This window comes from Alosa alosa, chromosome 13 (assembly GCF_017589495.1).
Source record: "Alosa alosa isolate M-15738 ecotype Scorff River chromosome 13, AALO_Geno_1.1, whole genome shotgun sequence".
NCBI lineage: Eukaryota > Metazoa > Chordata > Actinopteri > Clupeiformes > Clupeidae > Alosa > Alosa alosa.
Genome location: NC_063201.1, coordinates 20,897,066 through 20,925,048, shown reverse-complemented (window position 1 = coordinate 20,925,048; position 27,983 = coordinate 20,897,066). Strand labels below are relative to the sequence as shown.

Genomic DNA, 27,983 nt, shown 5'->3' with positions numbered 1-27,983 from the left:
GTGGATGCGAGAGGACCGCGCCGTTATGGCTATAGCCTCGCGCAAGGCAAGCAGCAGCATTCTTCAACAGAAGAACGCAACCATCGACTGTCCTTCTTCGTCAAAATTGTGATTCATAACTGTAACACAACAGTGTGATGAGATTGTTTTCCTGTTGGCAATGGGGACTGTTTGGTAAGCAACAATCGTGTCGTCTATGTGTCCCCTATAACCGCGAGCATTTATCCCTCCTCTGGTGAGCATGTTCCAGCTTGCTGTACACTGAGCTTTGTGGAAAAAAGGATGTCTTCGGGCTGTTGTGAAATCCTCATCATTTAACATTTACTCTACAGATGTGCAATATGGTGGTTCTTCCATGCTCTTCCGGGTTCATACGTAGGTTGCAGCATGGTTTCTTTGGCTGGAATCCAACAGGGTGTTCATTCATGAGCTCTCTAGCAGGTTCATGTGCAATTTTGCGATTTATAGGCTATAACACTATATGTAGCACTACAACTATATGTAGACGAGTGAAAAGTAAAGAGTAAATGGTTTTCACTCGATTGAAAGATAGTCCTTTCTGACAGCATATGACAGAATATTCATAGCCATCTCTGATCAGTGGTTGCCAAATATGAACGCGAGGGGGCGTACAATGATGTAAAAATTGATATCCCACACAAGTTGTTCTCCGCTGGGTACAATTCATAGTTTCCTTCATGCAGACTAAAGCCATGTCAAGCTGAATTATTTGTGTTAAGTTTTGTGTAGCGTTCTCTAGTAAGACAGTTTTTTTTTTTTTAAAACGCGTAAGCTTTGCGTGTTTACCTTTTTAAATGTAATTATTAGGTTCACATTTGGCAATGGTTAGACCACAAACTTTGTAGCAAAAGAGAAAAATACTCTATTCTCTTTCTATAAAGGACATACATGTCGTACAGCCTGGTACAAGAAGCATGTCTATTTTTATACGTCCTGTGGGCAATGTGACTACCAGGGTTTTAGTGTCAATGTGTGTAAGAGAGGTCACCAGGTCGTGTTGCATTGATATTAAATCAGATAGGGTAGGCTATTAAATATTAATCAAGCCGGGGGCGTTGGAGTTGCAGTGCTAAAGACCCATGTGTCTCCGTATGCTCCCCCTCTCTATTGTTTTACAGGTTACTGATGGGAGCATGACAACACAGAAGCTCACCTCGGCAGTCCCAGGTCAGTGCGTGCTGGACTGACATTTAGGCTAGCAACCTATTTGCTCATATAGCTTGAGTTTATTTGCAAGTTTTTTGTTTGGTGATATTCATGTCAGTCATGTGCTGTGGTGTATGTAACAGTGCCACACCAACGAGAAGTTAGATCAGGCTGCAATTATTGAGGAAGCTATTTATGGTTTCAACGTGCGATTGTCACGAATGATTTGTCCTTTTTTCGCCTGTGTGCAAATTAGTGTTTATAGGATGCGTGAGAATGTGCTGTCTTTCAGCGACTGGCACAGACATTCGGGAGTTTTTCATAGAAAGATCAGTGCACTTCAGTATACTGGTCAGGCTGCGCCCCAAGAGCGACTTCTCTGACGTAGGTATAGCAGTTGGTGATGTCAACAGCGTAGCTCACAACCAAAGACCAGCGCATAATTCTTTGCTAAGAACTATGTCCTGGTGTCCTATTTAGAAATTGTCTGAGTTTCAGTTTTTTCCGCGCCTGCCAGTTTGCTTTTTATCTTAAATAACATTATGAAATTTAAAAATGTAGCATATCCACATTTGGATTCTTTCGACAAGTCTCTGAATCTGTTTTGTCCTATGCATTCTATTATATGAGCAAATTCAAACGCCTATCCCGTTGGCAAGGTTATTTCCTTAAACCTAGGAGCCTAGGTCAATGTTTGCAAAATAATAGTTTGTTTAGACCTACTTTTATGAGTAATTTTTTGTTGTTTTTAGCCTTGATAAATAGTATCATTTTTGAATGTTTTTAGATTTTTCTGCCAAAAAATCTATCCCGACACAATGGTTATACGAATTAAAAATATAAAAACAGTATTTCGCTGTAAAAAAATGTTCTTGCAAATCCACGGACTATCAGATGTAGCTAATTCAATTAAAGTCAATTCAAAGCTCATGAGGGGGTTTATATATTTTTATCACTTAAATGGTATATTCCCAAACCTTTAATGAATGCACTCTGTTGCAAAAAAATCGTGAGAATGTTGTCTATTGCGAATGAAAGTTAAAATAGGCTACTCAAGATAACCAATGTGTAATTTAAGATATATAGAATCTTGAAACAAGCACATTTGAGACAGTAGCCCGAGAAGATGATGTGGAACAAATTAGAATTAAATAACTTTATTTACCTTTAAGACTGGTTTTGAAATAAATCAAACAGATTGGAGTCTAATAGTGCAAGAACATGCCTTGCCCTGATGAAAGTTCTCTTTGAATGAGCAGTCGCCAGCTAACGAAAGCCAGAACAATGCTCTAAACTTTCCTCCCTGCCCCCACTCACAGATATTTGAGTTGAAGAAAAGCTAAATGTTCCTCCTCCTAGGATGTCTCTTCTGTTACACGTATGTTATATGTCACACAAAATTGTGAAGATTGTAGATTGTATTGTAGCAGACTATGTTACCCTTGAGGTCTTCTTGAACCACTTTCCAACACAAACAGGACACGTACTTCAGGGAATGTTGTCCAGACAGAATGTAACTAAATGTGTATTTCAATGCTAGAAGCAAAAGAAGTCCTGAAAACGAGGTAATTTTGACCTCTTCCTTGAACCCGATGAACTAAAGAGAATGTTCTAATCTTGGGTGGCCTTGGATAACCCAAGTCATCACCAAGCTCCGCCTGCGTGGCAGGACGTGATTTTTCACAAGTCACGCATTCTTCAATTAATGGATGACCATGGCAGACTCATGAATTATGTCTTTCGGAGGTAATAGTATGACACGCAGATACAAACATTGTATTACCATAAAAGATTGTTTACATGAAGCAGACTGTGCTTCAAGTTGTGACAAACACTCCTAACATTCTAATTAAAGTTATGTCGAGTTATTTTACTGTCTGTTTAACAACCATGGGTCTCTGTCATGCCTGCAAGATTATGTTAGTTTGCTTTCCTGGATTTTAGAAGCCTGTTAACATTGAACATGTTATGTAAATTAAATGGAATAAATTGGTGGGATGAATGGCATGGTATGGATGATGGTGAAACTATGCGACCCTTGAACCAGATTGAAAAAAAAAACATCATGGTAAAAGGTTGGGGGCAGGGCCACACAGAGGAACTCAACAGGGTGGGTTTGTGTGAATAGGACAGTGGATTCTGCTGGTTAAAATGAGTTATCTTGAAAATAGTTGTTTGTTATTTTTCAGTTTCTCTTAGATACATAGCCTACGACTGACTTGAAAAGCCCCCTTGTTGGGGAGCTTTATTGGCTTTTTAAATACGTTCAGTCTAAATAAAGTTTGAATAGTTGAAATTGTTGAAGTTAAAATTTTTCCAGCGTTTTGAGCATGTATGATGATGCCGCTCCGAATTTTGACCTTAGAGGTTGTATTTGCTGACGTGACCTGTTCTCTGGCTTTGTTGAAATAACCTATTGGACATTTACGGTTGAAGACGGCAAAGGAATGTCAGGACTCAGAACTTCTGCTCCAGTTGCTGGCATGTTTTTGGTTTCTTTTTACCGGTTTCATTCTTGTCTCAGGGGTCCTTCCTATTACACGCCCTTTCAAGATCAAATGGAAGGACCATCACGAATGCGACGGCTGGTTGTTTAACATTATTGTCAAAAATGGTCAAACCAAGCACCTTTAGGCTAGCCTATATCTTCAGGCGCCAAAGACAACATGAATAGCTTAAATGATCGAGAGACTGTTCATCACAATTAACAATTTGTCTTGAAAGGGCAAGGCACAGCTGTGAATTCATAACACTAATTTAAATTGTGGTTTAGGGATGGCACATAATAGGCTATTTAGTTTGAATGTGAAATGTATAAAGTAAGACCACCAAATATTATCAATTACTTTGTAATGTATTTGAAATTCTATCTCAGCATTTGAATTTTTTTTAATACATTCACCTAAAATATCACTGTATTTGTGAATAAAGCAATCCATGTTTTAAGCATGCTGATACGGTCTGCTGTTGGAAATATTTACGCCAGAGGTTTAGGCTACCTGTTGACATAGGCCACAATATTGCGTAATTTCTGAAAAGTACCTCAATATCAGTAATGTAACCTAATGAAACAACTTACTGTAGACGAATTAAAAATGTTTTCAGGCTTGTTATATAAATACATTTTCCTTGTCAGTGTCATACTTGTGCCTGATGTAAAGAATTATTGAAAGTTGATTAACCTAGCCTTTTAGTTTAATACTCTGTCGTTGTCAGCATTGAGTTGTCTTGATGAATTTAGTAAATTTTCTGAATCGACTCTGAGGTGGGTTCGTTCAACGACGATTGGTTGACTCTGTTCCCACTTTCTTGACTGTCCCCTCCCTCTTTCGGCCACGATTCGAACAGAAATTAGTCGCGAGAAAGCATGTAATTGACAATGTCACGTGTGAACCGCCGCTATAGCGCTAACAGAAGACAAGGAGGTGGGAGACCAAGAACAGGGGAGGAAGGAACGCAAGACCATGCAAGCTAAATTATGGTTGTTCAAAATCGGAATGTTGGATTAATGCAGAGGAGCAGACGATTTTCAAGACAAAGTTTCCATCTCCGAAGTTTGGCACGGAGGTTCGGCGGAGAAACATGGCCGAAGGTTATCCAATATTCTGTATCTGTTCAGACCGTCTCTGAAGGCTTCCCTCCGAACCTGGTTTTTGATAGGGGAGGAGGTCTGTGGCAAAAGAAAGTAGTTGCCACTGTTTGAAATTTCGTGTATTCAAGGCACTTGTTTTAATGCATATACAATGCGATTGTGTAACTTGTAGCGGGCTGCACGGGCTAAATGTACACACCTGCCTTTTTTTAGTTAAACAGAGGGGACATCATTTTTCAGATTTTCTGGGCTGCAGCATGCGTTTAGCATGAGTATCTGGGATGGTGCTGTGCACAGGGGATAACTAACCGGCTGTATATTTCATATACATTAAAATGTTCTCATGTACAGTCAGTGTAGGCTGCACTAAAGCCTTTCGTGTAATGATGGCAACTCGTGAATGTTGTAGCCTATAGCCACAGAGCTAATGGTCGATAGGCGAGTCACTTTAGTATATAGCCTACTGAGCTTCGGGAAACGTGTAATTTACATTTTCTTCCTTAATTCTTCGAAGGTGGTGAGGGCAAAGGCGACGGAGAACCTGGGACTCTGTCCGAGCCGGAAGACGGTACACAAGCCCACTGTATGCGCGGAGCAGGCCACTGCAAGTGGTTCAACGTGCGGATGGGCTTCGGATTTATATCGATGACCAGTCGTGGAGGATATCCTGTTGATCCTCCCCTGGATGTATTTGTACACCAAGTAAGTTGTTTTGTATCAACATAAGCACAGTGCCAGTTCCATCATACGAACACATCCGCTGTAGCGCACTGGATGCAAAGCTTTTGGTGAGAGGCTACAGCGTTGCTCAAGTGGTCGGGGTGTAGCAACATTTGTAACAATAGTTTGGGTTGGCAATCCGGTTAATGCGTCTTTTGCACATATTTGTTTCACTTAGTGAGATTTGCACATGTTTGTTTCACTTAGTGAGATGGCGTGAATTTGACTGAATCGTGCCTTATGATCACGAAAAGATACACTTAGCTCTATACTTTAGTGTTTTGTTGCGTTTGTTTATGGTTTTACTTCAGACTATTTGAGCCCAGTGTAGGTAAGAATGGATGCATTATACATTTACAAATGTCAAGTTTCAAATGTGTCGCTGTAATTAGTGTTGCATAGGTCCACAGGCCTACTTCAAGTGTGAAGTTGTTTTGTATTTAGTTTCTTACGAAGGAACATGTGCGCCTCACCTTGGTACCGATATGACTCAAAAGTGCAGTCCTAGCGTGTTTTAACCGCTTGAAAATGTTTAGGCCTATAGCCTACGTTTTGTCGTCAGCCATGTGTGGACATCCCAGATAGGTCATTGTAGCAGTGCAAGGCTCTTGTTCGGGACTTGTTGCTTGTTCTAGCAACTCAAGACGAGTCCTGATACATTTATATCCGTTTCTGTTTGCGAACGTGTTGTCCACAAACAGGCCCACATAGGTTATAAAGGCCTGCTAAAGTAGGCCTAATGTGTACACTAGTAGGGCAATTCCACGCAAAACTGTCACATCCATAACATGTGATAGACATGCCATAGACAATTGTCATATTGTCTTTTCTTTGCATTATCACTATATGCTCCCACCAATAGCCAGGTGATTGATAATTGTTTAATTCCAGTCATTAGCCTATGTTAGTAGTTGCCAGAATATAGGTCTACTGCCAGATTTTAATCATGATTAAAGACAGCTGAGATTAGTTGTATTGGGTTTTTTTTTTTAATCAGGGCTGCAGTTTTTTTAGATTACATTATGTGCTTACATAATTGCAAAAGGGTTCTCCAATGTTTTCTCAGTTAGCCTTTTAAAATTATATCAGATTAGTAAACAGAATGTGCCTTTGGAACATTGGATGAATGGTTGATGTTGGGCAATGTAGATATTGCATTAAAATCAGCCATTTCTTTTTCAACAGTCAAGAACCCTTTTGCAATTACCTTCCCCTTGGGTGACCCTTCCAGTTGCATTGCACAGGTTTATTTCGGCATCTGTGGAAAGGGCCACCATATGTGGATCGAGGGTGTTGACCCCTCTGATCAAGCGTTTGGACACCTCACTTGGGAAGACCTTGGGGTGTGTGTGTTAGCGCACAAGTCTGTGAATTGTAAGTGGAGATGAGCGTGAGCCGATGTTAATATTTACATGGGAGACTCGGTCCCTATTTTGCCTCCTTGACACACGCTCTGTTGAATCCAAGGCCAGTTGGCTAATGCTGCATTCCTGATGGCCTGCCTCCATCTAGCCTGGTGCCCATGTCGAGTGTGCAGCCAGAGTACCATCCATCCGTGCTTACATGTTGTCCAGCATGGAAGCATGAAGCTCTGCTTTTAGTGTTTTTAGAATCACACTGGCTGATCAGGAAAGATTTTTTTTGTGGGGTGGCCATTGTGGTCGTATGTCCAGAGGGAGTGGGGGAAGGGGCCACTTGGGGGGCTATTCTTTAGGTGATACTCCAGAGACAAAAGCAAAGAGGCACTGGCCTCACTCACTGAAAGTTGTTGGCTGTCTGTTGATCACTGTCTATTGGCTTCACTGGGAATTCACCGTTTTTAGTAGGGATCGACCGATATGGTTTTTTCAGGGCTGATACCGATATCAATTATTACCAAAACAGGAGGCCGATAACCGATATGTAAAACCGATATTTCAGTTGTCAAAAAGGGGGGTAGATAGTAGCCTAGGCTATGGCGATATGCTGAAAAGCTAACTTTTCTTTCTTCTTTTGATTCACAATTGTATCAACTTGCATCACAAGTGTAAATCCTGTGTATCATGTTAATCCATGATTAACAAAGAGGATGCTTTGCCATTGTGTGTGTGAGTGCACGAGAGAGGGAAAGGGAGAGGAAGAGGTGCATGCGTGATGGCAAGTGTTACGGTTGAATAGTTTAACAAACCAGTTTTAAAATAGTTCTTAGGCTATTTAAGCACGCAATTTGTGTCCATATGTAGGCTATAAGCTACACTTCTGTGAGCCTAAAAGGCACGTAATAGCCAGCTCAGGACGCGATTTAATTCAGGTCGGATGAAATTACGGCAACTACACTTTTAGACGTTCGCTATCGCATAATTTAGGACTTGTCTACTATGTAGGCCTAAGGGATAACGTCCGCCGAGGTGTCCCGTTATTAACAATCAATGGACGAGGCGGATGCAAAGAACTCCCGACGCGCAGCACCCGAGTTTGTAGGCCAACTAGTAAACGGTAGGCTATATCACTAACGTGCATCAATCGGGAATTCGCTAAATGAAGGAGGTGGGTGCTTTAGGCTACTTATTGATCCGGATAGCTTACAAAGACAATAGCTTACAAAGTGGTGTTTTTGTAACTTCACTGTAGATGATTGTGATTCACATTGCAACTTCAGCAATGTAAGGTAGGCCTACCTTCCTTACCTTCGAAAAATAGCTCCGTACAGCTGAAGCCCAGTCTACAATATGCCTCAGTGAGAATTCTAAACTTTCTCTGTGTTCAGTCTTTGATCCTGATTGGCTGCATTCGTGCTAACTAACAAATCAGACGGTGTAGTGGGCGGGACAATGCTCTCGACCACAGAGTAGCAAATGCAGGGAGTGAGAGACGCTTTACAAACAAAGTAGCGCGTTTCATTCTTTATCCATTTCAGTATTGGCTTATCGGTGGAAAAAATGATGATACCAATTATTATAAAAATGCTAAATATCGGCCCTAATAATCGGCCCGGCCGATAATTGGTCGATCCCTAGTTTTTAGATTTAAACTGTGTGTGTGTGTGTGTGTGTTGGTTTTCCCCCATAAGGCCAGGCCAAGGCCAAGTTTAGGGCTTTTGTTGGTGCATGGCGACGTTAAAGTGGGCCTCTAGTAAGATTAACCATCAGGCCATTTCACCGTTTGGCATGCTGGCTCCACCCTTCCCAGCTAATGCCGGGCTTTGTTTCTCTTGCTCCTGGGCTTTTTTCCCTTTCCTTCAGAAAAAGGAGGAGAGAAAGGGGAAAATACCTAGTGCTCACATCACATGACTTCCTCCTGTGAGTCATCCATAGATGCTTGGAATGGGTTCTATAGTAAGCTGCAGACATGCATATGACCTGAAGGACTACTAGTGAATGCTACTGGGTTGTGTAGCATATTGCAGTGAGTATTACTACAGACATCTAAAGGACTGTTTTTTACTGATCTGGTTTGTTTACTGACATCATCTTTGTTTTTAAAAGTACTTCCACGTCTTAAGTATTAATCTCATCAAAATCCTCAAAAATCCTCATGGGTTTTCATCTGAGTCTTTTCATTCCTTCTTGCATGTTCAGTTTTTGTTTGTTGTTGTTTGCACTGCCATTATATTATTTTATTTGAAGTCACACATGTTCTAATTTGCAAGTTCGTTCAGCATTCATTTTAATAAAAGACGTCTGAGACTAACATCTATAGACACATTTTCCCTGAGCACACCAAGCACATTCCTTATAGAGGCTTGACACATTTGTTTTTTTTTATAAGCAGCCATTTTTCAAAATGCTGTAATGTTTACTGCTGGAGATCTACAAAAATAGAAGCCTTTCTTAACATGGATGTGTTGCGATGAGATCTGTGATGTATGGTAATTTATGTGTTTTTGTATTTGCATGTCATAAACTTGCAAAGAAAGACAAGGGATAGCAAGGGGACACAGACATTTTTTCTACAGTATGTGCACAATATACTCCTAATAATAATGTCTAAGTAATGTACTATACAAATTGTTAAACAGTTGAGTGTAAAAAAATCTGGCGGAAGGCTTAACATTTTCCTTAACAACCTTGATTTTTTTTATCAAGCGTTTGGTTATGTGCTTGTTGCATGAAAGAACAGGAGTCTTTCATTTATTCATGTGCGGTCATTCTACAGACTGAAAATGAAGTACTACGACAGTAATAATATTCAGAATAAATGTAGAGTTTATTCAGATTGTTAAAGCCTTTATTTTCTCTGTTTTTAAGAGCCTCCTTGTCTTTCTCTGGAATGAATAACAAATGTCTTGTCATAGAGGAAATGAATATGCTCCAAAATATTCCATTAGTTGTTTGCTTTAAAGATTAGTACATTTCTCCTATTTCAACAAAGGCTCTGGGCTTCCCCTGTTTCTCCCCTCTTTTCCATTGAAACCTCTGTCTCCTCCCCTCGCACCCCCACCCAACCCAAATCGGGCAAAATGGCCGCTTATATCACACAACCACTAGCCCATGGCTTGAAGGTTCAGCAGCAGAGCTCACCAGAGGCTAGCCAGGACTGAGAAGAGCAGTCTGGCCATTTCAGAGACCCCAACTTCCTCATTCTGGGCGCTGAACAACTGCTTTATATTATTTGTTATGAACCACAAGGAAGTAGGATTTTGAATAAAAGCTGTAAAATAACATTTTTTCACAGTGAAGTGGCATGTGTTTTGATGTACAAATAATTATAGAAATAATTTCAGGTTTAACATTAAGCATGAAAACTGTCTCACACAATAGATTTTTGGATGTTTTATTTATTTAGATCGAAATACTAGCCTTCTATCAATAGTAAACCTTTACCTCATTAACAAATTTGCTAGAGATAAACTAATATTGAATGTATCAATGTTGTGTATTTTTAATGCATCAGATAATTGGGTAGTCTATGCACTTAAATGCTCTTGACATGGCAGCTGCTGTATTGCTGTATTCACTTTTTCATCTTCCTCTGAGTCCTCAGCACGCAGTTATATTCCTTGAGCTAATTTAATCCCATCACCCAGAGCACACTGAAAACAGCTATGCCCACCACTCCCTCCAAATCAAACACGCACAGCTGCTATTGTAGTCACACAAGGTTGTTGCATGTGGCCCCCTCTCAGTGTAGCTCCAGGATCCAGGCATTTAGCCTGTGGGTTTGGCACGCAGGCTGAATTAAGTCTAGGGCTTTTATGAAAGAATATGTCTCTGATGTGGATGAGAGTGAAGCTGGAGCTGAACTAAGGCTGCGTCCATACTATCCACGGGTTTTAAAACCAAAACGGTGTAGTGTGGAAGTAGCCTTAGAGACAGGGTTTTATAGAAAGAATACCGTTTTGGTGTGAGCAAGAGAGAAGTTGAATAGCTGCCTCTTTAGGAAATTGTGTTTTAATTGTTTTTATATATATATATATATATATATATATATATATATATATATATATATATATATATATATATATATATATATATATATATATATATATATATATATATATATAAACGTCACCAAAACGCATTTATACTTGCGCTTGCCGACGCGCCACCGACTCTTCTCACCGACCACTGAAGAAGCAAAAAACGTAAACAAGAGGACCAGCTAACAGTGTCAAGAAAGGTCTGATCAGTAGAGCTACTTTGGTTAAAAATAAACCTCTTCATTACCTTTTGCTCGAACCTACCATGTCCCTGGTTCTAGTTCATAATTCCCCTGTGCTGCTACTCTGGCTGGTAACTTCGTTCACTTGTCCAGCTGACGATTAAAACTCCACGACTGTTTAGGCTGCACAGCAGCCATTCACCTGTGCACTGGGGACTTTGTTTACTGGAGTACAGTGACATTGGGGGCATTTGCGATATCCAAGGGGGTTGGCGGCACAAACATTTCATCTCGCAGGTAATGAATTGATGCATAATGTTATCCGCAAGTAGTTGACACAGCTAACCACCAAAAACCCAGCTGTTCTAACATTAGCTTACCAGCTAAGGCTCTAGGCTACATACATGCTGCTAACTGCTGATAACTTTGCCTGTTTAAAGAGTTTTGTCTCCGCGATTGGCTTTGTTGTGATATGAACGAACTAGTTAATTTGCATGCATGCATATTGCGCTGCGGTGTTGATGATGCAAACCTATAGTTAACACCGAGCCGAACGGTCATTCGGCCGCATTTATTTGCGCTACAACAATCTACAGTAGTTTGTTCCGATTCACGTGCAAGTAGCCTACAGAGGAGAGGCTGTGTGTGTGTGTGTGTGTGCGTGCGCGCGCGCGCATGGAGAGCACAGGACAAGGAGAAGCCGTGTCAGTGCCACTACATGTAGACCTATTTGTTAACTAACGAAAGAAGGTCATATCTACATGAAGTAGAAACGAATCAGAATCATTAAATGTTTACAAGGCTGGAAGTTCAACAAATATAGGTCTACTAATGTGATTAAAGTAGTTAAATAAAAATTCATCAATCTTATTCTATGACCTAATGCCATCATAACATAGGCCTGGGCTCCAGGAAAGAACAGTTTATGTTTAACTTATCTAATTTTGTGTTGGTCATACTATAGAATAATATATTGCTTGTCTTTGTTGAATAAGACAGAAGGAAAAGATCTTAAAAATAATCGCATATTGCATCGCAATCGCAATATTGGTGAGAAAAATTGCAATTAGATTTTTTTCCAAAATCGTTCACCCCTACTTAATAATATGCATCTTAATCTTAAATTGCATCTTGATTACTGTTAATATAGTATCCATTTGAGTTCAAATGAGATTTTAAGCCAATGTATGAAATGAAATAGAATGGTCAAGTTCCAGTATTGCTTTGACATTACATTTATTTTGCAGCAATATACCAGAAAATACTTTTATTTAGTTTAATTAAGACAACAAATCGATTTTAAATAAGTTTACTGAAGATAATGAACCTTTCAAAACAATAGAAATATCTAAGATACTATTCAGACCTTTGTAATTTTACTGTAAATAAATATCTAGCAGTTTTAATAACCTCTTCCCTCTCAACTGTTTGTACTTGTACTCTGCACAATGACTAAGGTTTAATCTAATTTAATCTAATCTAAAACTGGAAAGAAAAACATAATTTCCTCTGTAATGGAACTAGATTTCCATTTGGAAAAGTCTAGTCTTGTTTATTAGAAAACAAAGAATTATAACAAAGGGAAAAGCCCTTGTGAAGAATATTGTAGACTATACTCAAGTCCCCATAAATCTCATTAAGTGCAGTTGTCATACAGAAGCATTATTGGTATGATCGACTAATAGAGAGAGAAGGAAAGATAGATGTGTTTTATGATTGTACGAATATAAGCAATGTTTGCATCTATCTCTATACTCCAGTACAGTCTGTAACATAAAAGAATTGTCTGACAGAACAGCGTCCAACATCAGCTGTGTTTGCCATGCCTCTCTGAGGCTTCAGTCCCCTGGGCACAAGGATGCCCCACCGGAAAACGAGTGGCCGCTCTACTCTGCACAACATCAACAGGAGGGAAAGAGGAGCACTGTGCACGTGGGTGTGCTGGGGTTAGCACCAGAATGGAATAAAGCTGTCTTATTATGGCCATTGGGGGGGGGGGGTTAAAATGTGTACACGGCTGGCTATTTATAAACCTGCAAGACTAAGAGCATCTTCTCCGTTCTCCCGAGTCTCTACTTTCTCCTTCTCCTCCTCTGTCCTTGTGTAGGCATTCAGTCAGGTTTCATAGGCTAACATGTTTTTTTTTTTTTTTTCCTGTCAACAAACTTGTTTTTTTTTTAGATAGTGAAAGTCAGCCTTTTTGGTGGCAAACAAATGTAGAAAATGGTTTTCTGAACACTGGTACATTACATGGATGCTGCCTCTTATACGGAGAGTAGCCTTACAAAAATGTCCGGACCAAATGTGTGTTTCACTCCATTCTTTGTTGTGGTGATGAGTTTGTTTATTCTAGCCTTTAGATGTATTTGTTTTGTTAAATATTAATCCTCTTTTGTTAAAAACAAGTATTTCCTCTTTTCAGAAATAAACAGAAAGGAATGTGAAGCTAATTTCTAATGTCCTCATTGTTTTCTCCTCTCGTTTAAATCTTTCACCTTTCTACCTGTCTTTCTATCCATCTCTCCTTGTGTATATATGTACCACTATCTGTCTGTCACCGGTCTGCTTTTGTCAGAGCAAGCTGCACATGGAGGGCTTCCGCAGCCTGAAGGAGGGGGAGGCCGTGGAGTTCACCTTCAAGAAGTCCTCCAAGGGCCTGGAGTCCGTGCAGGTCACGGGGCCAGGAGGAGCACCCTGTGTGGGCAGCGAGAGGAGACCCAAAGGGAAGATCGTGCTGTACAAACGGAAGCCAAAGGGAGATCGGTGAGCAAGCTATTACTAAAGCTTCCCTTTGGGTGTGTGTGTGTGTGTGTGGTGCGTGCACAGGCTACTATAGGGCTGCAACTAACAATAATTGTCATAGTTGATTTAATCTGAATCTTTTTAGTTTGAATAGTTGTTTTGATCTGTAAAATGGTGAAAATCTATATATCAGGGTTTCCCCAAAGCCCAGGTTCATGTCCTCAAATGCCTTGATTTGTCCACATACCAAAGATATTTAGTTTGCGTTTTTCCTTAAAATAAATGACACAAAATGATTAATCAAGCACCAAAATAGTTGGCGATTCATTTATTATTTGACAATTAAAAGTGCGGTCAGCAATCCTATGCAATTTCAAGCCCGTCACATATTTTTTGTCACATTCAACAATTATCTCTCATGATTTGCTAGCTGTCCAATCCATTACTACACTGTTAAAAACACTGTTCTCTGTAGTCAATCCAGGCTCTGAAAACTGCAAATCAAGTAGGGACGGCTTGTCCCCTACACAAAAACAAAACCTTGTGTGGAGTTTCTCTGGGAATGCTGAAGTGAGGGGTGAGCTACCTCTCCTGGTGTTTCATTTGGCCCTTGGTTAAAATATAATGCATGTTGTTTTGGACAAAAGCTAACAAATGTGAATATAAACATCAAGATAAACAAATGTGACTTCCTGCACAATCGCAGACTGCATCTTTAATCAAATCGAATTAAACCAGGATTGAAGGGACCACCGGAACAGAATGAGAGATGAGAATGGCAATATACAAATTGTTGCTGTTATTGACCCGCAATTTTCTGGCTATTAACCATACAAAATTATACAACCACATTACCCACATTACAGCATTTTGTGTAATTTTCTAAAACATGTGGATGATACTCAGGACATATCATGTTGAGATTGTTCCTCGTGCTATGTTTCTTAATGCGTTACAGTGTTGGTGATCACATTTCTTCATAACGTTTTCTAACTGCTGTACCAAAATGACTGGCTCTTTTGAGATGGAAGTGCAGTGTGTGTGTGTGTGTGTGTGTGTGTGTGTGTGTGTGTGTGTGCTGGCAGTAACATTCAGAGGATGTGCGGAGATGGATGTAGCTCTTGGTATTTCATTTCTGCATCTGTTCTTGTTCAATGCCACGATGCTTGTTTTACCCAGCTTTTTTGATGGTCAGGTAGCCACACGGTGTGTGTGTGTGTGTGTGTGTGCAAAAATTTGCATTGCAGAGAATGTGTGGACATGGCAACAGCGCTCAGACTCTTCCACACATTAGGGTTGATGCTGGTTGCCATGGTTTTCTTGCAACATTGTTCGAGCCAGCTCTCTCAGCCCAAACCCCCCATTGGCAAATTGCTGCTATTTCAGGGGGCTTTTTCGGAGGCGCTGGTGCACAGGTCTCAGCTGTTGCTGTTTATTTTAGCACCATCCCCACAGCATTGGTCTGCACCTATGCAGGATGGGTTAATGGCGGAAATAGAGAGATAATCCAGATAGTAGAATGATTGCAGCCCATCCCAACACATTGCTGCAAGTGCAAGATGTTTCTGTGTGTAGCAAAAAATGTACCCATTAAATTGTCTTTCTTTTCCTGGTCCCAGACAATTATGGTTAATTGCAGTGTCAGAATCACTCTCAATTATATATAGTTTACCAAGATTAGTGTCAGGCTGTGAGGTGGAATTTCAATCAGAAGCGTGTTTGAATGTCTAGCTTTGTTCTGGTTCCTTGTTGTAGTGTAGTAGCCTATAGAAGGCTGATGCAACAATGGCAGCTTTTCCTGCAGCCTGTCCATGATGGTAAAAGGAAACAGTTTGTGTGTTCCTTCTGGGTGAGCAGGTGGTGAAGGTGTCTTACCTACATTGAACTCCCTTGTCTTGCTACATTGAACTCCACCTTGATTTATGGCTTGCCGTCACACTCTCTCTCTGTATCACAATGTTGAATTGCTTTACAGATTAAATGAACCTGAGAGATACCTTGTATAATAAAGCCATAATAACATGTAGCATCTTGCCATGCGGTTGATGTGAGATTCTGCAGATCAGTTCTTAAAAATATAGATTAGATCAAGCACATTGTGAACCTTCTAATGCACGGATGTGGGCGTTTTGCTACAGTTGAAGACTTAAGGAAGTGGTATGCACATTTGCGCGCTAAGAAACTAGTCCGTCAAAATGTACGGCATCGCGAAACATTTTAGAATCCCTCAATTTACATCATACAAATGACACATACTTACACAAATGATGATAACAAATGTTATAAGTCTGTGGGTGAGACTGTCTTTAGTGGCAGGCTAGCACATACCGTTGACTTGCGCTAGCCTAGCACCTGCTAACTCTGCAATTAGAAGGACTGGATGAAACGTGTTGAAAACGGTCTCCACTGATAAATATCACACTTGCTTACTTGGAAATGAGGTCCTATGTCCAAAATCCTGAACCACCCCTTTAATCATATGATTTACCAGTGTTCGTAACGGCTACCACTACCGCATGCATAGGGAGCCTACAATTTAGCTAAGCTATTTGCAGCTTTGCAAGCTATTTGCAGCTCCCTAAATACAATGGCAAGCAGTTTTATAGAAGAGGGACACACGCCACACGCGTCCAATACTCAGCTAGGTGGTCGCTGAATAAAACTCCCACAAATACCACGGAATAACGTTGGCATTACTTAATCATATGACCAGTGTTTGTAACAGCTAGCCTACCGCAACCGCATGCATATAGATAGCCTACAACTTAGCTATTTGCAGTTCCCTAAATGCAATGGCAAGCAGTTTTATAAACAAATCGGTAATGGCTGCTATCCAAGAAGTTACTGCTGTGCCTGGTGGGTGGAGACTCTGTACGTATGCTCTGAGGGGGTGGGAATATTCAAATATTTCGGCTTGTGACGTGTGAAGCCTTGGCGATTTTGAACAGCTCACCCAGAGGCTGAAGGCGGGATCAATTCTGAAACCTGTATCTCACTCAAAACAGCATGGATGGTTTTTCTTCCAAGTTTGTATGCGTGTGGAAGCACCAGAGACATACAATAACATCCCAGAAAAAGTGATTTTTGCATAATATGGGCACTTTAAGCATTAAATAAAGTAGGCTATCATTCGCGTTTTCCATTTGGACCCACAAACTTGCTTCCACCTTCAAAGTGTATGGCAATATTTCAGCGAAGTCAAACAGTTAAGATGCTTTGAAAGTTAACTAAAAGTTTAAAGTTAAAAGCTTAAAGTTTACTGTTGTCTTAAAGAGCAGGCCGGCACTCTGCTCAGTGGGGGAGGGGCAGTCTGCACGTGAATTGCAGCGTCTCCAGCAACACAGAGCTGCCTGTGGATGCCTGTATGTAAATAATGCGGGGGAAAAACTATTGGCGAACGCAGCCTTATCGGCCGATGTCGATACACTTAAAAAACGCAAATATCGGCCCGATATATCGGCCGGCTGATATATCGGTCGATCCCTACACCCAACTAAGAGACTAAAAGACTATACCAGGCTTATTAGTTACAGCTATACTTTTAAACTAAATTTAAGATGTTTATTTGCTACCCCCCATACATCAGAAGACTTGGACAAGATTTGGGGAAGATTCTTGAAAGATTGTGTTTTAACTAATGTCCCCCATTCAAGCTTTACTTAAAGCTTTACTTAGTCTTTCAAGAATCTTTCCCAAATCTTGTGACAGTCTTCTGGTATAAGGATGGCATAAGATATTTTATAATTTAAGGCCTAGAATGTCTATAATGGTAGAAGGGCAGACATTAAATTTGATCCGGAGCATGACTTTTTTTTTTTTTTTTTTTTTTTTTTTTTTTTTTTATTAAAGTGTCAGACCTGCCAACCTGTATGCATTTTGACACGGTCAATGGTCTCTGGTGCATAGTAGCTTGCCAATGAGCTTTTAGTCTGCGGAAAAGAGTTCAACTAATCATGCTGGCTTGCTGGCTTCAACTATTCATAACAAAGGATTCATTCCCCTTGTCTTCATCCACTTACAGATTTTGGCAAGTGGGAATTATTGCCCTGTTCACATTTGGCAGTACCTCCATGGCACACATTCTACCATAACACTGCATTGCTTTCAATTATGGACACATAATTATGCACACGGCATCCCAGTGTCAATTCCCTGCCTGGAATCAGAAATCTGATGGATATACTTTGTATTGCCACCCTTACGCACATACAGACCAAGAAAACAGTCAGTCATTCTGTGTCAAATAACTGGATCCTTTAATTTACCTTGCAGATGAATAGAGGAACTATCCAACTCTATCCATCTCCTATCCAGCTATAGTTATGGTTTTTATGACCGCCGCGCAGCTGGCGGCATTCATATAGGTTTAGTCCGGTTTTTTTTTTTTTTCTTTTTCTTTTTCGCATGTCCAAATTTCCGTCAAGGATTCCCGGGACACTGAAAGACCGGGTACACCTAAACTTGGTTGGCATGTAACCCCACATGGATAGCATGGAACCATCGTTTTTCGTTTTGATCTGTAGCCCCCCCGCTGGACTGGACCCCCCGAAAGGAGGGTAGGGCAGACACAGTTTTCTGTGAATATCTCGAGAACCGTAGGGTTTAGGAGGACCTTTTTTTTTTGTATGTTGATCTCAAGGGGCCATGTCAACCCATTCCATAACCACACATTTCATGTATAGATACCACCTAGTTAAACACAAAAAGTAAAATGAGGTGTAATAATCAGGTATCTGTGACCTAACATAGTCAAAACTGCACGAAATTGGAAGTGTAGGATCATTATGACACTCTCTGAATGCACACCAAGTTTACGTGGAATTCCGTTAATGGGGGCCACACAATAAATTAATTTATGTTACTATACACCAACTGGCCTGTAGGTGGCCGGAGACAGTTTTCTGTGAATATATGAACCAGGGTCTAGGAGGTCCACCTTTTTTGTATGTTGTTCTTAAGGGGCATGTCAACCCATCCCATTACCACTTATTTCATGTATAGCGCCATAGTTAAAAATTAAAATGAAAAAATTATGTTTTCATCACAATATCTTGGTTGACATGGTCAAGACTGCAGTGAAATTGAAAGTGTAGGATCATTATGACATCTTCCGAATGCATGCCAAGTTTTGTGAATCGTTCATGGGGGCCTTACAATAAAATGATTTATGCGCATTTTTAGTGACCAGACACCAACAAATTCCTGGGACACTGGACTGAATCTTGGTGGGCATGTAACCCCACATGGATAGCATGGAACCATTTTGATCTGTAGCTCCCCGGCTGGACTGGACCCCGAAGGAGGGTAGGGCAGACACAGTTTTCTGTGAATATCTTGAGAACCGCTCTGCGGTACATTTAGTTGTTATGGGATTTGGCAGATGCCTTTGTCCAAAGCGACACACAAATACAAAAACAACATAATATTTAAAATTGAACAGGGAATAGATTAGACTGTTGGTCAAACTATAATAAGGAGAATGGCAATAATAAACAACAATGGCAATAATAAACAACAATGTCAATTCAATTCAATCAATAGCCTAATAAAATAAGCAATGAAAATGAGGGAAAAAGCAATAATAAACAGTAATGTCCATTCAATCAATAATATAAAAAACAATGACATGGTAAGACTACATTAAGGAGATTATCAATAATAAACAATAATGCCAAATTAATCAACAGCCTAATAAAAATAAAACAATATTATACAAACCATAACGCATAAGAAGCGCTTACAGGTGCCATGTGTGTAATGTCCGCCAAAAAATCAATCCATACTCCACATTCCATAAAAGATGGGGGCAGTATACCTCCAGAAAGTGAGTTGGTCTACCCTAGAGTAACAACCGAGAAACGTATATTGCAGTTTGGCTGGCGGTTATGTTGCCCGCATACCGCCTCCCATGGCCGAAACTGGTATTATCACACCTGTCGGGCTGTGGCTAGTAATTTAGCATGCTAATTCAGGCTGATATCTCTGCAGCATTATACCTTGTCATTTTTTTAATGACATCATCTCCCTTATTTCTTCTCATTCTTTTGATGTGTGTAGCTCATTTTTTAGATATTTTTACCTCAATTCCTACACATGGCACCTTTTTTAAACAACTAAGTGCATGTTGAACAGGAATGCCTTTAGACCCCTATTAAATGACCCAAAACTACCACAGGAATGGAGAGCACTGGGCAACTCATTCCACCAACATGGAACCATTGAGGAATAGAGTCTTGAATGAGACCTAGTGTATATGACCGGTCGACATAACAGACGCTCATCAGAAGACCGCAGTGGGCGGTTGTTTCATAATTGTATACTGTATGCTCATACCCTGGCAAAATTTGAAAAACTGGCCAGTCTTATTTCTGCAGATCATGCAGAAAGTCTTTCTTTTATCCATGGATAGTGGCCAGGTAAAGCCATTTATTACCACACAGAGTGTGTGCCCTTTTTATATATGATAATGACGACTAAAATCATCCAAATGTTTAGATACACCTAAGTATTTGGTTTAATATGATACACAAGCTGACACACCCATGTTTCATTGGCTATATAGAGGTTTCCACCCCATGACATGTTGGATTGTAATTAGTGGGTGTGTATACTGTGTAAGTAGTCAGTGAGTTTCAAAGCTCTTGTGAGACCTCTGCACATCTCACCCAGGGCTGCACTGACTTTGCTGGCTACTGAGGAAAACAATGAGGGGAAACAAAGGAGATGTCAAAAGATTTGAAAGAAAAGAGAATTGACTGTATAAATCAGCAAAAGGATATAACAAGATATCCATTATCCAATGTTTTGGAAATGCCAGTAAGTAGTCTGATAAAGAAGTGGAGAATTAGTATTTCGTATAATCCCAACCCACAACCAGGCAGGCCAACAAAGATTTCAGGAAGATGCCAAGAAAATATTTTGAGACTTTGAGAAAAGCCCTCCCAGCTGGAATACTAGCTTTACAGCAAGAAAGTGGTTCCACTTTTTCAAGACCCACAGTAGACACACTCGAACTAAAATGGGCTGCACAGTCTGGTTGCCAGCAAAAAAACATTATTGTGCCAGTGGCATAAAACAGCACCTAGACACGCCTCATAACTTGTGGAACAAAGTTATTTGGAGTGAAGAGAATTAGAACTTATTGTGATAATTATGATAACGGCAAACAATATGTTTGGAGAGGAGTCAACAAGGCCTACATTGATTACAAAAAGTGCATCATCCCTGCTGTAAAGCACTGAGGTGGATCTCCGATGGTTTTGTGTAATGTCAGCTACAAATTCACAGGAGGACAATTTGCACTCGTTAGCATGAAGGCTGCACATCAGAGTTTTCAACATGACCGTGATTCAAATCACATGGTCAAGTCGACCCTTCAGTGGCTACAGCAGAATCTGAAGGTTCTGGAGTGTCCATCGCTCTTCTGACCTCAACATCATTAAGCCACTTTCGGGAGATCTCAAACGTGCAGTTTATGCAAGACAGCCAAAGAGTTTATTTGACCTGTAGGCATTTTGTCAAGAAGTATGAGTATCTTCACCATCTAAGAAAATAAAGGTACTCATCCACAACTATCCTCAAGGACTTGGTATGTTTACTTTTGAAGAGGAATCTAATCGGTCATCATCATTATGTTCTTCATTGCTATGTTTTGTTTAATGATTATACTTTTCTCTGATGCATTATGGTATAATCTGAATCGCATTTAAATAAATATGGTGTTTTGCCTGATCACTTGTGTTTTCTTAAAATAATGGTACACATTTTGCAAGGGTATGTAAACATGAGCACAACTCTTAACCATCTATCCATCCAAATGATCTAAAATCCTGGGTAAACCTTTATTACGGTCCAGTGTGCATGAGGGGTAGGCGGGAAGACGGGCGACTGCGGATGAAGCTCAAATTCCAGTGTCCCTGCCCCCACCCTCACATGGTCTAATTGAAGATGCCACCGAGAGGGACCCCCTGCAAGCCTCTCGCTCAACCATGCAGAAAAGTTTGTTTCCCTCAATAACAGCTGACGAAAATGCAGCGCGACAGTAACCCCAGACAAAATAGTAGTGTAACTTGTCATCGTAGCATTTAAACTGATGCGAAAAACTAGCTTTGTAGCCTTTTCGTTAAGGCTCAAACTTACTAAAGCTATTAGCTATTATATATACAGGTCTCCTTACACAGTGTATGCCTTTGGAGGCTGAATTCATGTTTTTGAAAAAATATAATCGTTATTAGAAGGCACATTGACAAGAAATACTAAATAATAGTAATAATTACTAAAAATAATAAATAACAGACAATTGCTGGCCAGAGATGACTCAAATATCTGTATTCAGAAGGGATTCAAGTCAACATATAATTCATTGTATGACGTTGAAACGTAGCTTGCTGCTTCATAAACAACTGTTTACTATCCCTGAATATGTGCACACTTTCATTGTTATTTACATTATTATTGTTATTGCATAATGAATGTTGTCCATCTATTGTGACGTCAATATGCATCCAAACCTGCTGTTCATATGGTGTATGTACAACTTTGCCATTCACTAAATAACTGAATGCCGAGGGATCACATTTAGCAGATAGAAATGCATCACACATATTAAATCATTAAATATTTATGACCAATATTGCCCAATAAAAGACATATTATATTGTCATTCTCAGATGCTATAACTGTGGAGGTCTGGACCACCATGCCAAAGAGTGCAGTCTCCCACCCCAGCCAAAGAAGTGCCACTACTGCCAGAGCATGTCACACATGGTGGCCCAGTGCCCCCACCGGGCATCTATGCCTGCTGCTGCTGCTGCTGCTGCCACCACAAGCACTCAGGGAAGAGCCGGCACTGACCTCCACACCTCCGGGCCCCTGGCCAGCGCCCACCAGTCTTCACAGGAGGCCTCCCCCAGCAGCAAGTCCTCCAGCTCACCTGAGGAGGGCCTGCCCAGGACCTCCACCGCAGCAGCCCACAGGAGGAGGAGGAGGAGGTGCTGAGGAGAGGGTTGCTCCTGGCCTAACTTAAACACACACACAGACGCAAACACACACACACACATGTGTATGCACACACTCACCTACATGTACACTCACACACACATACACAACAATCTCATCCACATACATGAAGGTGCTATCTGTTCTGCCTTCTGCCCATAGATCATAGCCCACTACACATCTACCTCCCAGTGATTCCACAGTTTGTCATGAATATCCAACAATGACAATAATACTCACACTGCTACTGCTGTCTCACTCATACCACAAGCATATCAGACTAGATGAATGTTCCTGGAGACCTCAAGGCAAAGTGATTTGTCATGACAAACAAGCAACAAACCAACAGGATCCAAGTAGAAGTGTGGATGTTGTTAGTTGACCGCATCTTGCCTGAACTTTTACCTGAGCTGTTGTGTTGCTTACTCGGATTTCGCCAAGTGATTTCCTTATTGTTTAAACCAGCGTATCCATTACGGGTTCATGGGCAGAATCTCAGTGGTTAACGAAAAACAAACAGAGATCTTAAAATCATCCTCACAGTTTGCCTGAAGCACTCTTAATCGACGCGTGAGACAATCAGCGCAGAGGCTAGGCAGAAACCAAAGGACGACAACTCTGGCGACAATTTCACCCCCTCGGAGAGCACAGGATGCACCAAGAGGTCTTGTGCAGTCCGGTCATAAGACACTGGAAACCAATACCTCCTGACTCAGCCCAAGTGCGCCCCAGAATGTATCGCTCTGTCGTCAGCCAAGCACCGACTCGACTGGAACAAGCCGCCCTGCTCTACTTACCCATCCTGCACCAACCCAAGCAAATGCCCACACTGTTACCATGGATCCAGTCCATGCTGAGTCTCCTGCCCTAGCTGACTAACACATGCGTCATGCACAGTGTGTGTGTGTGTGTGTGTGTGTAGCTAGCTGGCAAATTAGTCAGCATATCAAATGTACCAGCACAAGCTGGAAACAGGATCGAAGCATCTGTCATGATGGACCAAGTGCTAGAGGGCTTTGACACTCTCTAACCTGAAGGGGTGACAGTTGTAGGCCAAGCAGAGTGGGTGACTCAGTCTCTTGTCAGTTAGACATTTATGACCGTTTAAAGACCAATGAATTCACATGGAGTCCATGAAGGGTATTCTTAAACTGCGGAAATGGCCAAACTCAAATCAAAGCTGACCAAGCAGCAAAATGTTTTTCTTATAGTTGTTGTCTCTCTCTCTCTCTCTCTCTCTCTCTCTCTCTCTCTCTCTCTCTCTCTCTCTCTCTCTCTCTCTCTCTCTCTCTCTCTCTCTCTAGGATAGATAGATATATAATATATATATATATATATATATATATATATATATATATATATATATATATATATATATATATATAATATGACAGTGGCGCTTTTGAATTTGAGTGTGTGTGTTGTAGCCAGCCCATGTGCAACACAGTCGTACGCTTGCACAAACATAAGTCAATCCCTGTGTGTGGTAGCGGTCACTGCATCTGGTGAACTGCTCTCCACAAGACCTTCTCAGGAGGAACAACTACTCTCAGGGAGTTACCAAAAGTGTAGTCCTATTTTTGGCCATTGTCTGCAAACATGTTTTGTCGTGTGTAATATATAGTCATATATATATATATATGCAAACAGATTTTATTTCAGATGTATTCTTTTTTGTTAGTAACTACCTCTGAACTTATATCACACTTTCACTATCAGTCAAAAGTTTGGAGACACTTAGAAATTTCCATTCCACTCTATTATAGACAGAATACCAGCTGAGCTCATTTGCATTGTTTTTTTACTCAGGGCAGCTTACATTATATGCTTACATAATTGCAAAAGGGTTCTCCAATGTTTTCTCAGTTAGCCTTTTTAAATGATATCAGTTCAGTAAACAGAATGTGCCTTTGCATCATTGGATGAATAGTTGCTGTTAATGGGCAATGTAGATATTGCACTAAAGATCAGCCATTTCTTTCTAAAACAGTCAAGAACCCTTTTGCAATTATGTAAGCACATAATGTATTCTGAAAACTGCTGCCCTGGTTAAAAAAAACAATGCAAATGATCTTAGCTCGTATTCTGTCTTTAATGGAGTGGAATGGAAATTTCTAAGTGTCTCCAAACTTTTGACTGGTAGTGTATATCAAAAGAGTGTATATATATATATATATATATATATATATATATATATATATATATATATATATATATATATATATATATATATAGTTCTGTAGTTCTCGGTGTCCAGTAGTGTTTTCTAAATACAGAAACAAAGTGTTAAAATCTCTGAGGTGATGTCACCCTCCGGTGGACAAACAGGGTAACATCCTAAATTGTAACTGACCTTTGGATGAATTATGCCTGGACTCCATTGGCCCATAATCAGTCCAGGACTGCATCCATTGGGGTTAGATATATTATGGGTTGTTGAAGGCTATATATATATATATTTTTTTCTGTTTACAACAAATACCTACCTCAGATTTTCTGCTTAACTCAAATGGGTGAAAAGAGTCAAAGAGTTTTTGGACTCCTCTTACCCAAAACAAACACGTTCAGACAAGCACTGTGTACCGCGTGTGTGGTAGGACTTAACTTGACCCCTGCTTCACAAAACTAGCGTAACCATGGCATAGTCTTGCTGTGGCAGATGTCATAGGCCAACATAAAAATGTCTAACAATGAGTGTCCAGTTTACCCAGAATCGGTAAATGTCATGGCCGTATCATCTAATGACCGCTTAATAACATGAGACCTTAAGCTGTGGTGACGTATGTGAATGCTGTCATAACCACTGCCAAAAAGGGTTACATGGCATTATCAAATCACTGGATGTCATGATGTGTACGATGTTTGCCATAGCAAGTGTATGGCATGGCTATGTCAGTCTTGTTACCCCACTTCACAATTCCCACAACCTCTACTGACTCAGTGACATACTGAATGGACTAAAGCTAAAGCTTTATATTAAGGTTCTGTTTAGGAGAAATCAATAAATGTCGTGGAACACATATAAAGTGTTAATGGCAATACATCTAAATGTTGGTAAATAGCATTATATGTTTGGTTTATGTGAGCAAACTATTGTAATAGCTCTGATCGTATGGCCCTGGGTCTAAAGACATATTTCATTAGTTAACATCCCCAAACCACATGTACAAGCACATAATGTCATGGATTGTTTTGTGTAGCTCATGTTGTGCTCATATGGATGAATGCCTGTAGGCAATGGAAGCTTGGGGTAAAGACCTTCGAATTACTTTAAGGACAGTACTTGACATTCCTTTGAAAGGCAGCTTTGGCGTGGTATCTTGTGGGAATGGTACGCCTGGGAAATAATAGTTAGCTGATTTCTGTAAGGCTTTCTGGGACTTCTCAAGGACCTCAATACCCTGTGTCCTCAAGAGTGCAAGATGCACCAAAGTGTGCTTACTTTTTTATTGTATAATATTGCATTGTATCCTGGTGTTAACCCTGTTTCTTCTCCCTCATATTACATGGTCATGATCTCAGGCTTTGTTTACACAAAGGCGCAAAATGGCCCCGAGCAAAGTAGGACTATGTTTTCTGTGTCTTGTGAATCCTCTTATTACTCTGTTAAAGATTGTAACTTATGATGTAATCATTAGTTGTCCGACATAATTAGGAAGGCATTTTTCATACTGCCACTGCCATTTAAAGAATAGCACTGACAGAAAGTAATTATATTCACTTTAAAACATGAAATTATTTTTTTTATTGGCATGGAGTATCAATCAATGGAATTGCATTGCACTTACTTGGGTCTCGAGAAAACTTGACTTCGCTGATGTTATTGCCTGGGATCTCTCATTTGAAACTGTAACATGCTCTTATGTGAATGTCTTTTTGTTGTTGACTGAGAAGCCTTTAGTTGTCCAGCAGTTATCTATGCTGTTGTGTCTCAAGATCCAATATCCAGCACAGACTGGCTTGTCAAAGGAAGCACTGATTTGCTTTTGTACTATTTTTTAATCAATTAAATATTATATCCTCAGTTAAAGTGTGCTGCGTCGTCATATTTCTATGTGCATGGGAATTGGCAATCAGAATTTAGTCAGAATCTTTGTCTACATGACTTATTCATACTGCTGCTATTTATATTTCTGCAGTTGAACTCGGCGGTTAAAATGGAGCGTCACAGTACACCCATCTTAATGGAGTAGAAAAATTCACTAGGCCTACTGAATATTTCTCTTTGGTTCTTTAGTCAGGCCTGAAGAACCGATGTTTGGTTCTCTAGCGGACCGTCTGAGTGTTCCGGTGCCTGGACAGGATCACCGTGCTTGAAGTTCAGAAATTGGACCACAGAGTGACTCTGAATGCCTGCGGGATTCCCAAATTAATTTAATAATTCAATAATTGTCAGGCATTTTGCTATTTTGCTTTTTTCTCCCAGCTTTGTATTCTTTAATGTGTTTCCATGGTGCTGCAACATTACAAAAAAACATGACAAACCTGTGACAAACGTATTGAGTGATTCATATGCACATCTATTGAATGTATTTCACATTGAGCACCACAGTGAGGACAGTTCATGTGAGTTGAGTGCACAAACACACAGTTTTTATTTTTTTTAAATGAGATTGGAAAAGGAACTAATTGCTTGCAGACAGCCTGAAACCGCATTCCCAGGATGTTTCATTAATTTGCTTAAACATGTTATATGCCAAGAGCAGTGATGACACTGAGCAGGTTCACCAGACATAGACTTACAGTAAAAGTCTGCTCAGTCTAATCAGAGTGTCATTAAAATCCAAGCCCAAAAACATAGAACACAAGACAGGCTTTAGTTCAAACCAAGTTCATTTTGATGACCAAAAGCAATATTTTATTTGCATCTTGTGCTGCATTTGCCATTGCCAACTTGATTTATACTGTGTAGGAAAGCTAGAATTTGCCATACACTGCAAACACAGACACATATCTACAAATGTTTGGTGCATATAAGATGTAAATGTACTGTAAATATATTCTCCATTAGTGGTCACTGCCTTTAGCAGGTAATGTAAATTCAGGTTTCATCTACAGTTAACCCAAAGGTCAATCGAGCAAATCCACAGTAGTGAATCTGTGTAGTGGGGCACAGTACATGGCTATGTAATATACATGGCTAACAGCTCTAACCTTACGAAGTAGTGCAACGCTGTGGTCAGCT

The 27,983-nt window shown here is 40.3% G+C and overlaps 1 protein-coding gene across 2 annotated transcripts; it reads left to right on the top strand.

Moving 5' to 3' along the window:
• LOC125305386 (protein lin-28 homolog A-like) lies at window positions 1–24,053 on the top strand. Of its 2 annotated transcripts, XM_048260077.1 has the most exons (5): window positions 1–174; window positions 1,140–1,188; window positions 5,274–5,461; window positions 13,635–13,822; window positions 22,471–24,053. In XM_048260077.1, the coding sequence occupies exons 2-5, from the start codon at window positions 1,155–1,157 to the stop codon at window positions 22,796–22,798; spliced, it is 738 nt and encodes a 245-aa protein (XP_048116034.1). In that variant the 5' UTR covers window positions 1–174; window positions 1,140–1,154; the 3' UTR covers window positions 22,799–24,053. The 2 variants fall into 2 exon arrangements, with proteins under 2 accessions (XP_048116034.1, XP_048116035.1); XM_048260078.1 differs by lacking the exons at window positions 1–174; window positions 1,140–1,188 and adding an exon at window positions 4,563–4,759.
• The last annotated feature ends 3,930 nt before the right edge of the window (window positions 24,054–27,983 follow it).